This window comes from Jaculus jaculus, chromosome 18, assembly GCF_020740685.1.
Source record: "Jaculus jaculus isolate mJacJac1 chromosome 18, mJacJac1.mat.Y.cur, whole genome shotgun sequence".
Classification (NCBI taxonomy): Eukaryota; Metazoa; Chordata; class Mammalia; order Rodentia; family Dipodidae; genus Jaculus; species Jaculus jaculus.
In genome coordinates this window covers 32,670,152-32,684,515 of record NC_059119.1, presented here as the reverse complement: position 1 = coordinate 32,684,515, position 14,364 = coordinate 32,670,152, and the positions used below count along the sequence as shown (strand labels likewise).

Genomic DNA, 14,364 nt, shown 5'->3' with positions numbered 1-14,364 from the left:
ATCAGTCGGTGCCTTTGGCCCGGTGCGGAGCTGTCCGTGGGTTTGCAATGCTTGTGCTGCAAGACAGAAAAGCTCTTCCCACATTCTGAGGAGCCCCAGTTTTTTCTGAGGCTGTCCATCCCAGAGGTCATAGGGACCCTCTCCAGCCACCTGTAAACCCTTACCTTCATTTCTCTTGGTCCCTCACACAGCTTTGCCTTTTCTATTAGTCAACTTTCCCATCCCTGAGATCAAGTGCCCAAGGTAATGACCTTACAGGGAGTTCTAAAGACTTACTTGGGTTCAGTTTCAGAAGCTGTAGTCCACGCCCAGCTGGTGGCGCTGCTTTGCCCTCGTGGCAAGGGAGTTCATCGGTGGTGGAAGTATGTGGCTCCTTTCCCTATGAAAGCATAGACATTTAATCATCAAAACTCTCAGGGCTCTTACATGCCAAGCTTGACGCCTCCTTCCTCAGTGATCAGGGCAGACACCCTGAAAATCAGACACAGAGAACGTGACTGCTGTCAGGAGTCATAGGAATGTGGTTCCTTGGAGGGCAGGCACTCTGCAGAGGAGGGTGAAGGGTGCTGCTGCCGGGCAGTGGCATGACTGTCCGCCGTGCAGGGAGGGAGGTGAGGGCGGCTCACCCGGGGAGAGCACTAGCAAGGGGGTGAAGGGCGGCTGGCTGTGCTCTGGGGTTCTGGGTCTGCATAACTTTTGTGAGGAATACCAGTCAACCCCTCTGCGTGAGCGGCCAGAAATAATTGGATCTGAGTGGACACTTTGTGAGGAGAACAGCCCACAAGGCTCAGGATCAGTCCTAAGATGCCAGTGAGATCAGCGGGCCCTCTCTGGGCATCTGCTGCATGCCACACACCGTGCTGAGGCATCTGTGTACCGTGACCCTAACTCCATCCCAGAAGGAGAAACTGAGACACAGGAAGCCTACATACAAGGTGCATATTCAGAAAGCGACCCAGTAATGATTTGGATGATAACCATTTGGCTGTAGGGTTGATCCACGCTTCCCTGTCACTTGCCCAGGCTGTGCGTTTCTAAGTGCATTTGTCCAGGCCATGGTAAGTGCTTCCTTCCACAGACGGTGTGCTACGGGCAAAAGAGTGAATCGTTTGACTTTGGTCTCCCCGCGCTGTGCTTTGGCTAGGACAGAGGAGCTCCTGCGATGAGGGGCCAGCTGTGGTCATCGCTAGTGCCCTGCTTTGCCTGGTCCACATGATTTCTGGGAATTGATATGGGGGAAAGTGTAGGGTTGTAATTCATAGAAGTTTCAAGAATGGGGTTGTCTGGAAGGCATTCCGAAAGCTGACTAAGCCTTTCCTTTTTCCCGACTGCAGCTAAGATGGACAGGTGACATGGGCAGTGTTTGGGCTCACCCGTCCTCTTTTCCAGCCCCTCCTAAACAATGATCAACCATCCCAGTTTGTCCAGGACTAGAGTGTGTCCTGGTATGTGAGAATCTCCCTTGTCAAACCAGAACAGTTTGGGAAAACTGGAACACATTGTTTCCCCCCCACCCCTCCACACACACACACTACTATGTACTTCCAGCAAAATCCCTCTCTAACAGAGGTGGGCTCTGAAAACCTATCTTCTCCCCGCCTCCTGGGACAGAGCAAAACATCTGCCTGGGTTAGCACACGATAGCTCAGAAACAAACCGTGATTATCCTGATGCTGTGGAAGGAAGGTGTCTAGAAGGAAGTACGTGGTGGTCAGGTAGTGAGAGTGAGTGGTGGAGCTTTTGAAAACCTTCTCTCTCTCTCTCTCTCTCTCTCTCTCTCTCTCTCTCTCTCTCTCTCATAGGAGAGGAAGATGAGGAAGAGCCAGAGATGCCTGTGGGGCCACGCCCTCGGCCCCTTTCTGAGCTGCACCTTAAGGAAAAGGCCGTGCCCATGCCAGAAGCCAGTGCATTTTTTATATTCAGCCCCAACAACAGGTGTGTGAAATGGTGGGGGAGGGGGCCTCAGCTCCCTCTAGGATCTGAACCTGAAGGGTAAACCCAGATACGCCCCACTCTCCACAGCTCGTGTGAAGAGAGGCTCCGTTAGAAAGGAGAACTGGATTGAAGTCAGATGCTCTGCAGTTACTCTTCTCCCCAATTTTTAAGCGTGCAAACCATTCCTATTCATGATAATTTACTGTCCATGTAACTTAAGAAAATGTCAATAAGCTGGGCATGGTGGCGCACGCCTTTAATCCCAGCACACGGGAGGCAGGGGTAGGAGGATCGCCGTAAGTTCGAGGCCACCCTGAGACTCCATGGTGAATTCCAGGTCAGCCTGAGCTAGAGTGAGACTCTACCTCGAACAACCAAAAGAAAAAAAAAAGAAAGAAAGAAAAAGAAAACGCAAAGTTTAAAAAGTTAAACAGTGTCTTAAGCTCCTGCTGTATATCAGATGGCCTTTGGGGCAAGGCTCCTGAGACAGGCAATGCCTTCCCTCCTCACGTGGCTCTCCCCACCCTCCTTGCCCACAGGTTCCGCCTCCAGTGCCACCGCATCGTCAACAACACCATCTTCACCAACCTGATCCTCTTCTTCATTCTGCTCAGCAGCATCTCCCTGGCTGCCGAGGACCCCGTGCAGCACACCTCCTTCAGGAATCATGTATGCGCCCTTGTCCTCCGTGCCTTACCTTCCTGGGAGCAGAACAGGCCCACAGCTTCTGCTGCTGACACCTCTGTTCAGTCAGGAGCCTGTTCTGAATCTCCTAAGTAGTGCACAGTGAACATTTACTCAAGACATGAGGGCTTTCATAGAAAACTCATCCTGGGACCCCAAGCAAGTGAGCGTGTGCCCCAATGCCTCTGACTGGTTGGATAACTGACAATGGTCAGGCGTTCTTGTTACAGTCTGTGGATGTTCCCCAAGAAGCTTAAGTCGCCTGTCACCTAGTCACATGTACCCACTAACTGCCTGCCCTGCTCCCAGGTCCTCTGACCAGGAGGCTGCATTGGCAGCTAGGTGCCAATGGTAAGGCTGACCTTATCTGAAAGAGCCTCGGTCATCTTTGATCAAGTAAATCTAAGTTTGGAGAGACCCAAGGCGCTGGTGAACAGCATTAAAAACTAGAGTAAAAATTACCATCTCTCAAACCCCCAGAGATTTATCAAATCACATTAGGCATGAAGAAGGGTGGCCCTCCTCTGAAGCCACGCCTGTGACAACATGCTCATTGCTGAGAGCCTGCTTGGTCCCAGGCTGCCTTGCTGAGGTCAGGAGGAATGATCACAGTGCTGACCCGCTGGGTAGAATCAAGCATCATATCCTGTGGGCCTGTCCTCAGCCGAAGCTAACTTGGGAGACTTCCTGACCAAAGTGCAAGGGCCATGACATTAATGCAGAGTTCCTCCAACATAGTATGTAGCTAGTCCCTACACACCAATGTGGATTAAGCATTTTGACTGGCAATCCCAAAAGAAATCCAGTCTTTCTGCCTTTTGCCCTGCACCCCAGTGATCTGACTTGGGTTTATAAAGAAATTGGATTATTGCCGGGTGTGGTGGCGCACGCCTTTAATCCCAGCACTTGGGAGGCAGAGGTAGGAGGATCGCCGTGAGTTCGAGGCCAGCCTGAGATTCCGTAGTGAATTCCAGGTCAGCCTGGGCTAGAGTGAGACCCTACCTCAAGTAAAGAAATAAATAGAGAAAAAGAAATTGGATTGTTGAGAGAGGCATCCGAGCGGATGCTGCCTAGACCCGGTACCTGCTCAGGCTCAGGAAGTCCTCCTGCCCCTTACACCCGATCTGCACCATACCCACACCTGTCTGAGGACTCCTACCTGGACCCGCTGAGCTATCTGCACTAGCCCCACGCAGGAGCAATGCTGAGAAGTGCCACTTGTCCTCCCCAAGTCCTTCCCACCCTCTCCACGTGGAAAGGCTCTGGTGGCGTGCGGGAGCGGGCCTGGTTTTGAAGTGCTGGTTCTTTTCTGGCGGAACATCCACTGACCTCCCTCCCCACCCTGCCTGTGTTCCTTTCGCCACCCGCCCCATCCTGTTTCTTTTTGTTTTGCAGATTCTGTTTTATTTTGACATTGTTTTCACTACCATTTTCACCATTGAAATTGCTCTGAAGGTAAAGCCCCATCCCCGCTCCCGTTCTCTCTCTCTGTCTCGTTCTCGCTCTTCCTTCCTCCTCCGCCCCAGCTCTCTGCTGCTGCCTGTCCTGTCGCTAACACACACGCTCCGGTTGGTGTCGGGTGCACTCTCTGAGCCACTAATCCAATTCTGCTTATTTTTCAGATCCTAGGCAATGCAGACTATGTCTTCACTAGTATCTTTACATTAGAAATTATCCTTAAGGTAATACCCCCTGAGCAATGCCTCTCTCTCTCTCTCTCTCTCTCTCTCTCTCTCTCTCTCTCTCTCTCTCTCTCCTGTTTCCTTTACTCTCTCTTTGACTCTGGTACCCTCACTTCAGGCTGTCACTGTGCCCAAGCTCAGAACCCAGGACTCCACCCTATGGCACTCCTGTCCTTAGCCCACCAGAAAGACCTCTGGGCCTTGGAAGGGACGCACACTGGCCGTGTCGCCATGGGTACCATCCCATCACTGGCTGGGTACTGGAGCTATCAGCAGCGCCCCACACCTGTGCTCATGTGTACCTTCTTCAGTCAGTTGACAGCCTGGAATTCTCCTTTCCTCCTCCTGCCCAGGGGAAATGCCACATTAACTCCGAAAGGGCAAAAGCTCTGTAGCAGGAGGGAAAGTCATTTTGGCCCTTGTCTTTGGGGGACTTCTTCATGACCGAGGCAGACATCGGGGCAAAGTGTGTAAAGTAATAACTGTGGACCTGAGGCAAGGGTAGAAGCTCAGTGTCCCAACTGTGACCTGACAGCACATAACTAGAGAATGCTTCCCACCCCGAGGTGACCCGATGACAAGCTTTATTGTGACGCCCTGGTCACAGGGAAGGGGAACTGTCTGGACAAGCAGGTGAAGAGCTTAGAGAGAACAGGGTGCCGTTCAGAACATGAGCACCGTGGCCGGGCCTGTGGCTAGCCCTGTGCAGCTCGGTGGACATGCTGCCCCATGGTGACCCTGCAACCAGACAGAGCCCGTGTCTAAGCAACACTCCCAGGAGAGAAGTCATCTCTATGTCTGGCCCAGTGTATGTCTGCACTTATAAAGCAGTACACGACCTTGCTGATCTCCTGTAGCCTCAGGTCAGGAAGAGGAAGACTTCCCTCTGAGCAAGGCAGGTGGCCCCCTTGCATAGAAGAGGAGGGGGTCCAGGATCTGAAAACAGGCTTCAGCTTGAGCACTTCTGGGTTCTTGCTTGGATGCCCCGCCCCCCCTCCTTGAGAAGCTCAGCCTCCCTTGTCCCCCCCACCCCAGGAGGCTGACACAAGCTGATGTCCACTCTGTGTCAGGGCCAGCTACAGGCCCTGTCATTCCTGATGATGTGCTTACATCATGCCCAGCCCTCAGTGGACATCACCTTTCTGTCACATCCAAAGATAACTTGAGGGGGCAGTTTCTGTGTGCCTCCCACCATGTCCTTGCCCGTCCCCTCTCCCCCGACTTCCACCAAGCTCACTTGGCATACCCGTCTCCCATTGCTCACCAAGAGTGTGGCTTGGCTTTTTCTCTTCTGCTCAAGGAAGAGTAGATCTGGCCAAACCCCAGCTCCTGCCGGGGAAGTGGGCACCCAGAGCTTGCATTCCGACGCACTGCTTTGAGGAGCCCTTTTCCATGGTGAGCTGCCTTTCTCCTGGACACTAGACTCGGGGAGGGGGGCGGGCACACCCTGGCTCCCAGAGATCTTTCCCAAGGTAAGAGCAGCTCAGTTCTCAGGACCCCATGCCGACTTTTCCTGTGAGGGTTTCAATGGTGCTCTTTTCTTCAAGATTGCCATGCAAGCAGAAAGGAGGTCTCTGCAAGTACTGCCATGGCAAGGCCTTCCCCACCCCCACTTCTTCCCTTTGCCTCCTCCAATCTCTTTTATGCTCACTGTGCTTCTGAGTACCACCCCCCACCCCGCCATTCTCAGTCCGCCTCCTTCTCACGGGTCTGTCTGCACAGCCCGGCATTGCGCCGTGGCCCAAGCAGCAAGGATGCCTGGGAGGAACTGTCGAAGGGTCTGGGGCTGTTTGTCCTTAAAAAGAGAAATGCAGTGCAGGTAGGACCATGCTGGCTGGCCTGAAAGATGCCCAGGAGAGAGGGGAAGAAGCAACCATAGAGACAAGATTTAAGAGATGGTTCATAATGAGAAGAGTGCCTTGAAAGGCAAATTGCCTGGGGTTGGGTGGGGATGGCTGCCCCTCCAATGCAGAAAACTAGAGAGCCTTCCCCCCTCAGAAAAGCGTCCCCTAACCCCAAGGCCTTTCCTAGGTAAAGGCTTAAAGCTCTCAGGAAAGCAGGACCAAGTGGGTGACAACCAGCAAAACAAGGTCGAAGAGCATCGGCATAGGGTCCCCGACCTGGCCTTTTCCGGTGCTCTGAATGCCACACGTAGCTTTCAGATAAAGGTCCCCTCCCCTTTGCAAGCAACCACTTGTCCTTTCTCAAATGGTCATTCTCATTCTGACCACGCTTGGATATGTGTCCTTTGCCCCCCCCCCCAACAAAAACACATTTTCTAAAGCACCAGTTTACTTCTAGGGTCCCCTGACCAAAAGACCCAAAGCCGAGGGACAGAAATTGCTCTTCCAAGGCACACTGTCCCCCGTCTAAGGAGTGCTCTTTCCCCGGTACAAAGGACTCTGGTGGAGCCCGTGGCAGGGCCCCAAAAGACTCAAGCCAGTAGCAAGAAGGCACAGATCCGATGTCTTCTATGAGACTCAAGTAGGTGGCTAAGCCAGGGCACAGTGTCAGCTGTGAGAGCCACTCAGGCCTGGCCCCTGAGGCCCAGGACTTCACAGAGACACAGGGCAGTGAACCTTCCAGCTGGCAGGCCTTTGGGAGATATCTATAGCCCTGTCTCCCCACAACCTTTTATGTAACCTCCCTGCTTCTAAAAACTGCTGCAAAGCCCAAGTGCCCAAGTCCCCTGTGGTCCCCTGCTCCGGGAGATAAATGAGAAGTAGGTCGCAAGAACTTTTTTTTTTTTTTTTTGCCAATTTATCCTGGTGTTTGCTTTTGACTTCACCTTTGGGAACACCACCCTGGGCACGCTGTGTTTCCAAAGAGAAAAACTGGACCACAGATGACCAGGAAGCTGAAGTCAGCCTCTCGATGGTCAGCTCCAAACTTTTTCCTTGGGCAGATGCATCATGGCCTGTGGCCTTTTACATCCTCATCCTGAGGCTTACTTCAGTCAGAAAATGGGAGAGGACAGCCATCGGCTAACACATGCAGTGAACAACAGCTTTCTACAATCTCTCTGGGAGGAGATCTTAGTCAGACCCTACAACAGTAACCGTTCAGCTGACATGTGATTATGTTTGAAAGCTCTCAGAGGATATCCACTTTGTGTTCCTGTGTGAACCCTAAGACATGAAATATCACCTCCACTTTATAGGTCACAACCCTCAGCTTCCTTATCCAGAAACAATCCAGAATTCCAACCCCAACTGCAGTGGTAAAGGACACATACCCGGAGCTTCCCACGTGCAGGAACGGGCTCTAAGTGGTTCATCTGTAATCAGTCCACGGATGAGCACAACCACGTGCCAGCTTATCACGCTTAACCTCATTTTCAGATAAGGAAAAGTGAGGCACAGGTTATTTAAGTCTCTTGCATGAGGTCACACAAAATACAGTGGGATTGGGATTTGAGCCCACCCAAGTAGACTGGGCCCAGAGCTTGTATTCTTTTTTTTTTTTTTTAAATTTATTTATTTGAGAGTGACAGACACAGAGAGAAAGACAGATAGAGGGAGAGAGAGAGAATGGGCGCGCTAGGGCTTCCAGCCTCTGCAAACGAACTCCAGATGCGTGCGCCCCCTTGTGCATTTGGCTAACGTGGGACCTGGGGAACCGAGCCTCGAACCGGGGTCCTTAGGCTTCACAGGCAAGCGCTTAACCGCTAAGCCATCTCTCCAGCCCCAGAGCTTGTATTCTTCACCACGCCATTCCTCTGAGCCTACCTGTCACCTTTGAACTAGCCCCAGATCAATCTAGAAGCCAGACCATAGCATTGAGCTTGACAGAGATCCTAAGTACTGTTTGAGGCCAGGGAGTAGCAGGATGATCGACAGTTATTGACAGAACTTCTCACTGGGCACTAAGGTGACATACCGTCCCAGCTGCCTAAGACAGGGTTTTCCTGAGGTGTGGGACCTCACGGTGGCAAAGCCAACTGAGTTTGGGGCAAAGCAGGGTGGTTGGCCACACTTCTGGGTACGCTCCGGCCCTGGGGGTAAAGCGAATTTGGAGAGGAGATTGAGAGCTCTGTGCACAGGGGAACCTAGCTTAAGTGGTGGCAGCCTTGTAGGAATGGGACCATGTTGGCCTTGGGTGAGGGACAGTGGGACATTAGCGAGGCAGGGAGGGGCGCATTTGAAAGGGCTCTAGGACAGAGAGTGTGGCGTAGTCCAGCAGTCGTAGAAACCACGCAGACATCCCGAGCTGGGTCGTTCCTGGGCGGCTGAATGAATGCCTGTAGAGCCTCCAGTCTTTTCTGTCGCCCCCAGATGAGGGTAGACGGGCGGGACAGGGTCTGCGGAGCCTGGCGTCTTGGCGTGTCACTCACTCGTGTTCTCTGTGCCTCCCTGCAGATGACTGCATATGGGGCTTTCCTGCACAAGGGCTCTTTCTGCCGAAATTACTTCAACATCCTGGACCTGCTGGTGGTCAGCGTGTCCCTCATCTCCTTTGGCATCCAGTGAGTAGGGCTCTCTCAACTCGAGTTAGGGACAAGCAGCGAAGTCTGGGTGTCACAGAGGACAAACCCAGGAAGGCCCTCTTGCAGGGCCACCTCAGTGTCACTGGGACTGGAATGGGGCAGGGCATCGGAAGCTGTAATCCATGGCAACTCCTTTCCCTCCCCTTCTGCTCCCCAGATCCCTGCTCCTCCCTTCTCCCTCCCTCATCCTTCTCCTCCTTCTGCCCCTTTTTGCAACGTTGGGTTTGAACTCAAACGTGCTAGGCAAGCGTTCCACTCCTGAGACGTGATTTCACTTAGTTGCCCAGGCTGGACCTTAACTTACCATCTTCCTGTTTTAGCCTCTAAATAGCTGGGACAATAGGCCTGCACCACCAGACCTCACTTACTTTCCCAGACCCATGCCCTACATAATGTGACATTTAGGGGTATGTTGATCCAGGGAAATATGTTAAAAGTTCTGCATTTGGTCATGACAATCAAGGTCAGGTCCTGTACAGTACCTCCCTGACTCTTCTTCCAACGTATACTTAGGGCCCTCGGCTGCCCCACAACTATTAAAGCCTTTCATTGTCATGACTTACCTTGATCGTCCAGCCCAGCCCCATTCCCTTTCTGTCACCTCTCTTCAGTCAAGGTACCATCTGTGTGTGTGTGCGTGCGCGCGCGCGCGCGCGCGTGTGTGTGTGTGTGTGTGTGTGTGTGTGTGTGTGTGTTATGGAAAGATAAGAGGGAGACAGACAGACAGACTACAGATTGTCAGTCTTACACAGAGGAATCCACTGGGTAGTTGTTTTTAATTTTTTTTGTTGATTTTTATTTATTTATTTGAGAGCAACAGAGAGAAGGAGGGAGAGAAGGAGACAGAGAGAGAGAGAGAGAGAATGGGCATGCGCCTCCAGCCACCGCAAATGAACTCCAGAGGCGTGCGCCCCCTTGTGCATCTGGCTAACTTGGGTCTTGGGAAATTGAGCCTCAAACCAGGATCCTTAGGCTTCACAGGCAAGCGCTTAATTGCTAAGCCATCTCTCTCCAGCCCTTTTTTTTTCTTTAATGACATTTGGGCTGGGAAGAAAGCTCAGTGGATCAAGTTTTTGCTGCGCAAGTGTGCAGATGTGAGTTTGGATCTCCACACGTCATGTGAAAAGCTAGGAAGCAGCTATGGTGGGCTCGTGTAACCCCAGCACACCTACGGCAAAACGAGAGGCAGAAACAGGAGAATTTCCCAGAAGTTCTTGGACCAGCTAGCCTGGTGAACAAGAGATCCTGCCTCAGGCAAGGTGGAAGATGAGAACCAGCACTCAAAAGTTGTCCCCTGATGGCCACATGTGCACTGTGGCACCCAGGTGCCTGCACCCGCACATTTCCTCCACACGCAGATGCACCAACAAATGCATATATTTTTTAAAATGATATTTGGAGGCTCGAAAGATGGTCCGGCAGTTAGAAGTGTATCTTCATGCAAAGGCTGCTGGCCCTGGGTTCACTTTTCAAGCCATCCACATAAGCTGGGTGCTCGATGCAAACATGCAGTGCAAAAGCCGGGCGTGGCAGTGCACACCTTTAATCCCAGCACTCGGGAGGCAGGGGTAGGAGGATCGCTGTGAGTTCGAGGCCACCCTGAGACTACGTAGTGAATTCCAGGTCAGCTTGGACTAGAGTGAGACCCTACCTCGAAAAACTAAAAAAATAAATGTAGTGCAAGCATCTGGTGTTGGTTTGCAGTGGTAAAATACCCTAGCACGCGCACACACACACACCATGCATGCATGCTCACACACACACGTGCAAGTAAGTAAATACATAACTTTTTGTGAAAAATGATATTTGCCTAGGTCTATCCCTAGAGTTTTGGACTAGGACCTATTCTGAGTTGTAAAACCTTCCCAGAGCCGGGCGTGGTGGCGCACGACTTTAATCCCAGCACTCGGGAGGCAGAGGTAGGAGGATCGCCGTGAGTTCGAGGCCACCCTGAGACTCCATAGTGAATTCCAGGTCAGCCTGGACTAGAGTGAGACCCTACCTCAAAAAACAAAAACAAACAAAAAAAAGAACTTCCCAGAGCATTCACCTGCAGTCTAGTTACAAACCTGACGCAGGCATAAAGGAACCTGATTCTGAGTTTCTACCATTCTGACAGCTGAGCTTGTTAACCTTACACTTGACTTTCAAAGCACCTTCATAATTTCATTCTTTCATAACACACACACACACTTAATGAGGGAGGCAGGGTTAATGCCATTATAACTCATAGATAGGAAATTTGAGGTTCAGGATGATAGACTCGCTCAAGGTTATAACAATAGCAGAGAAAGTCTGGCATCCTAGAGAGTCTTGGGTCTTTCTTCCCAAGGTTGGTTCAAGGTCAATCTCTAGGATGAGCTGGGGACCATGGGAACGAGGCCCTTTTCTGTTATTATCAATCATATTAACCCACTCCTGTTATAGTACACCTTCTTCTGCAGGTCCAGGAGTCCCAGTACGAACACGAAATACCCAGTACTGTTCTACCACTAAGTCACTTTCACTTTGAACTAACAATTCCTCCTTTTTGTCTTCTCACGCCCCCTCCCCCCCCCGCCCCTGCCATCTGCCTTAACTCCCTTCCACTGCGATTCAGTGCACACCGCCCACTCTCCAAGGTGCTGTGGGAAGAGACTCGGTGACAGCAATGCCTGTCAGTGCCCTTCGGATCTTGTGGAACAGAGATCCATAAGCCGGAGAAGTTGGATCTTTGCTCTAGCTCTCTCCTGACCTGTGAAAGAGCAAAACACTTACCAATGCGGTGGACTCTTTAGGTTCCAAGGCAGGTTTGAGACCTCTTGTCCAGTGCAGGAGGAGATACCTCAAACAGATAGTGTCCAGGAGGCCAGGCTATACTTCCGGGTTGATTGCTAGCCAAGTATAGTCAGTGAGCTCCACCTGGGTTGGATGGATGGAAACCATCCAGCCATCTTGCTGAGGGACTTATGTGGGGTGGGGGTGCCTGTCCCCTGAAGCCCTCTTTCCACCAGGAAGCGGCCATAGTCCTGGGGCTCTGAGAAGCTCTGACATATGTAGACACCGCTGTTTCTTGGAAGCCTGAGTATGTCATGAACCAGGGCAGGACTCATATACACTTGTAGAGGTGATGGTATGAGAATTGTTTAGAGACACCTCAGAAGTCCATTCCCAATACCCGCCGCCTCCATCAGGCCTGAACCTCCACCATGAATGGAGTCTTTCTGAGTATAGTACAATGATGCTTGCAGCGGACCAGAACGAAAACCACTATTACTGCACTCATAAGGATTTCATGCTCACTCCTACACAGCACGCATACATCCTTCTCCAATCTCTGGAACAACCGTATGAGCTAATTACTGCCCCATTTTACAGATGAAGGATCTGGGGCTCAGAAAAGTTAAGAAATGTGTCCTGGATAATTTGGCTGGTGGACCAGGTCTATCTTGATCTCACTGGCCTTCCTTTGACACTGCAGACACCCTTCCAGTTACACATTGTAGTGTGCTAGCAATTCCTATTACCTTGCTTTTTGTGCGTCCTTCCTACCTGTCTTGGTCCTAGGGATCAAAACAAAACCTCAGGAATACTAAGGCAAGCTTTACCCCTGACCTTTTTTGTGTGTCATTTACTCACGATCAAGAAAGTTCAAGTGTCACAAGCAAGCCATTAAAGATGGGAGACAGGAATAAAAGATCGCAAAGACCTGTCTACATTTACTTGAGTTTTCCTGGGGCCACGCAGCCAGGACCCATCTCCCTGTGTCACACCTCGATGTAACACAAGCGTGGCAGCTCACCGCCTGCCTGTTCCGCCCCCAGGTCCAGTGCCATCAACGTCGTGAAGATCCTGCGAGTTCTGCGAGTCCTCAGACCCTTGAGGGCCATCAACCGGGCAAAGGGGCTAAAGGTGAGCTAGGAGGGTCTGGGTGGGCAGCCTTCAACCCAGTAACCATCCACCACCCTGCTGGTTGGTGGAAACTCAGCTGAGATGAGGAATAGGCTAGAAGGAACAGATAATGGTCAGGCCAGATGTTTGCCAGGTTGGAGTCACTCAAATGGCCTGAGTGCCTAAGCAAAACTTTTCTAAAGGCAGTTCCCTACATAAAATGCATGCCCCTACATGGTGTGGAGGTTCCTGGATGCCCGCCACAGATTAGAAGGAAACTGAGTCCAGGGTCTCAAGAAGCAAAGATTTGCACCGAGACAACATAAGCAAAGAAATATGTTTGTTCTCTGTAGACAGAGAGGGGACGAGACCCTCAGAAAGGTGTCTGCCCTCCTAATGTAAAGGGGTTGTACAAGATGGAATAAAGCTAATATCAGGTTCCCAAAAGTTGTCTGAAGGTGGTTGAATGTAACTCATTCATCCCTTGTCTGAGTCAGCAGGCAGATATGACAAGGTATTCCACCTAGCTAAGACTCAAAGAGTTAAGACAAGGGAGAAGTCTTTTTTTTTTTAAAGGTAGGGTCTCGCTCTAGCCCAGGCTGACCTGGAATTCACTATGTAGTCTCAGGGTGGCCTCGAACTCACAGTGATCCTCCTACCTCTGCCTCCCGAGTGCTGGGATTAAAGGCGTGTCCACCACCCCCAGCCGAGAAGTCATTTTTGAGTCAATCGCCAGACTAAATTTGGTCCTGTCACAACTGTCAGACAGGAGGCTAGGAAGTTGTGAATCTCTGTAGTGACCCAGAGCCCAAGGGGGATGGACTTGGCATTCTGAGTCTCATCACTCTGGGAAGGTTATTTAGCCTGGTTTGTCCCCTTGCAGCAGAAAGGCTGCCCGCTCGGCTTCCTTGAAGAGGCTCCAGGCTTGACTCAAGGCTGCTCAGTCTGAGGCCCTGTCCCCTTCCCTCCGCAGCACGTGGTTCAGTGTGTGTTCGTAGCCATCCGGACCATAGGGAACATTGTAATTGTCACCACGCTGCTGCAGTTCATGTTTGCCTGCATTGGGGTCCAGCTCTTCAAGGTAAGATGTGCTCCGCCTCCTTCCCCCACATCGGCAATCCCAGGAGAGGAAGCTGACAGACACCTGGGAGGGCAGCAGCCTGTGTCAGACACAGGGCCAGGGTGACCAACTCAAGCTCCCCAGTCAGGGAAGGAGCAGAAAGGAGGCTCTGTCCCATCCAGCTGAAGACCCCCTCCCACAGTGCCTGTCCTGCAGTGGCGGTCCTTCTTTTCAGATGACTTCCATCCCCTGGCCCCCGTGTGTCTGTTCCCTGGCTTGAGACCCGCAGCAGTAGTGACTAGCAATGGCATCATCTCACGCAGCCTTCACCAGGCGGCCCGAGGCCAGGGCCTGGCTGCTGTCTTCTGCTCTTTCTTCATCCCTTTAGCTCTGCTGTTCTCCCACCTGAAACACTCTTCCTCTGCCTCTCCCCCTGTTCAAACTCCCCCCTGGCCTCCTCCCACAAACCTCTCCCTCCCAGTGCAGCTTCACTCCCTCTGCCCTCCCAAGATCTCCGTGGAGAGTCCAGGTCCCACACGTCGCAGCCCCCTGGTTTGACTTTCAGTGGCTCTTACAGCTCCGAGCCTCTCCACTCACTGCTGCTCCTGCGCGTGCGAGTCGTTCCATGGGTCTGGATCTGTCGTGCG

General features: G+C 51.9%; 1 protein-coding gene across 6 annotated transcripts in view; it reads left to right on the top strand.

The window, feature by feature from the left end:
- Positions 1-14,364, top strand: part of Cacna1c (calcium voltage-gated channel subunit alpha1 C) — a 669,544-nt gene that overhangs the window by 563,450 nt on the left and 91,730 nt on the right. For 3 of the 6 annotated variants that reach the window (XM_045137289.1, XM_045137291.1, XM_045137292.1), the window contains 6 exons: positions 1,803-1,935; positions 2,475-2,604; positions 4,242-4,301; positions 8,660-8,766; positions 12,591-12,678; positions 13,631-13,738. In XM_045137289.1, coding sequence (XP_044993224.1) covers positions 1,803-1,935; positions 2,475-2,604; positions 4,242-4,301; positions 8,660-8,766; positions 12,591-12,678; positions 13,631-13,738 — 626 coding nt within the window. Of the gene's footprint in view, positions 1-1,802; positions 1,936-2,474; positions 2,605-4,014; positions 4,075-4,241; positions 4,302-8,659; positions 8,767-12,590; positions 12,679-13,630; positions 13,739-14,364 lie in introns of all 6 variants that reach the window. The other 3 variants (XM_045137290.1, XM_045137288.1, XM_045137293.1) reach the window with 2 other exon arrangements.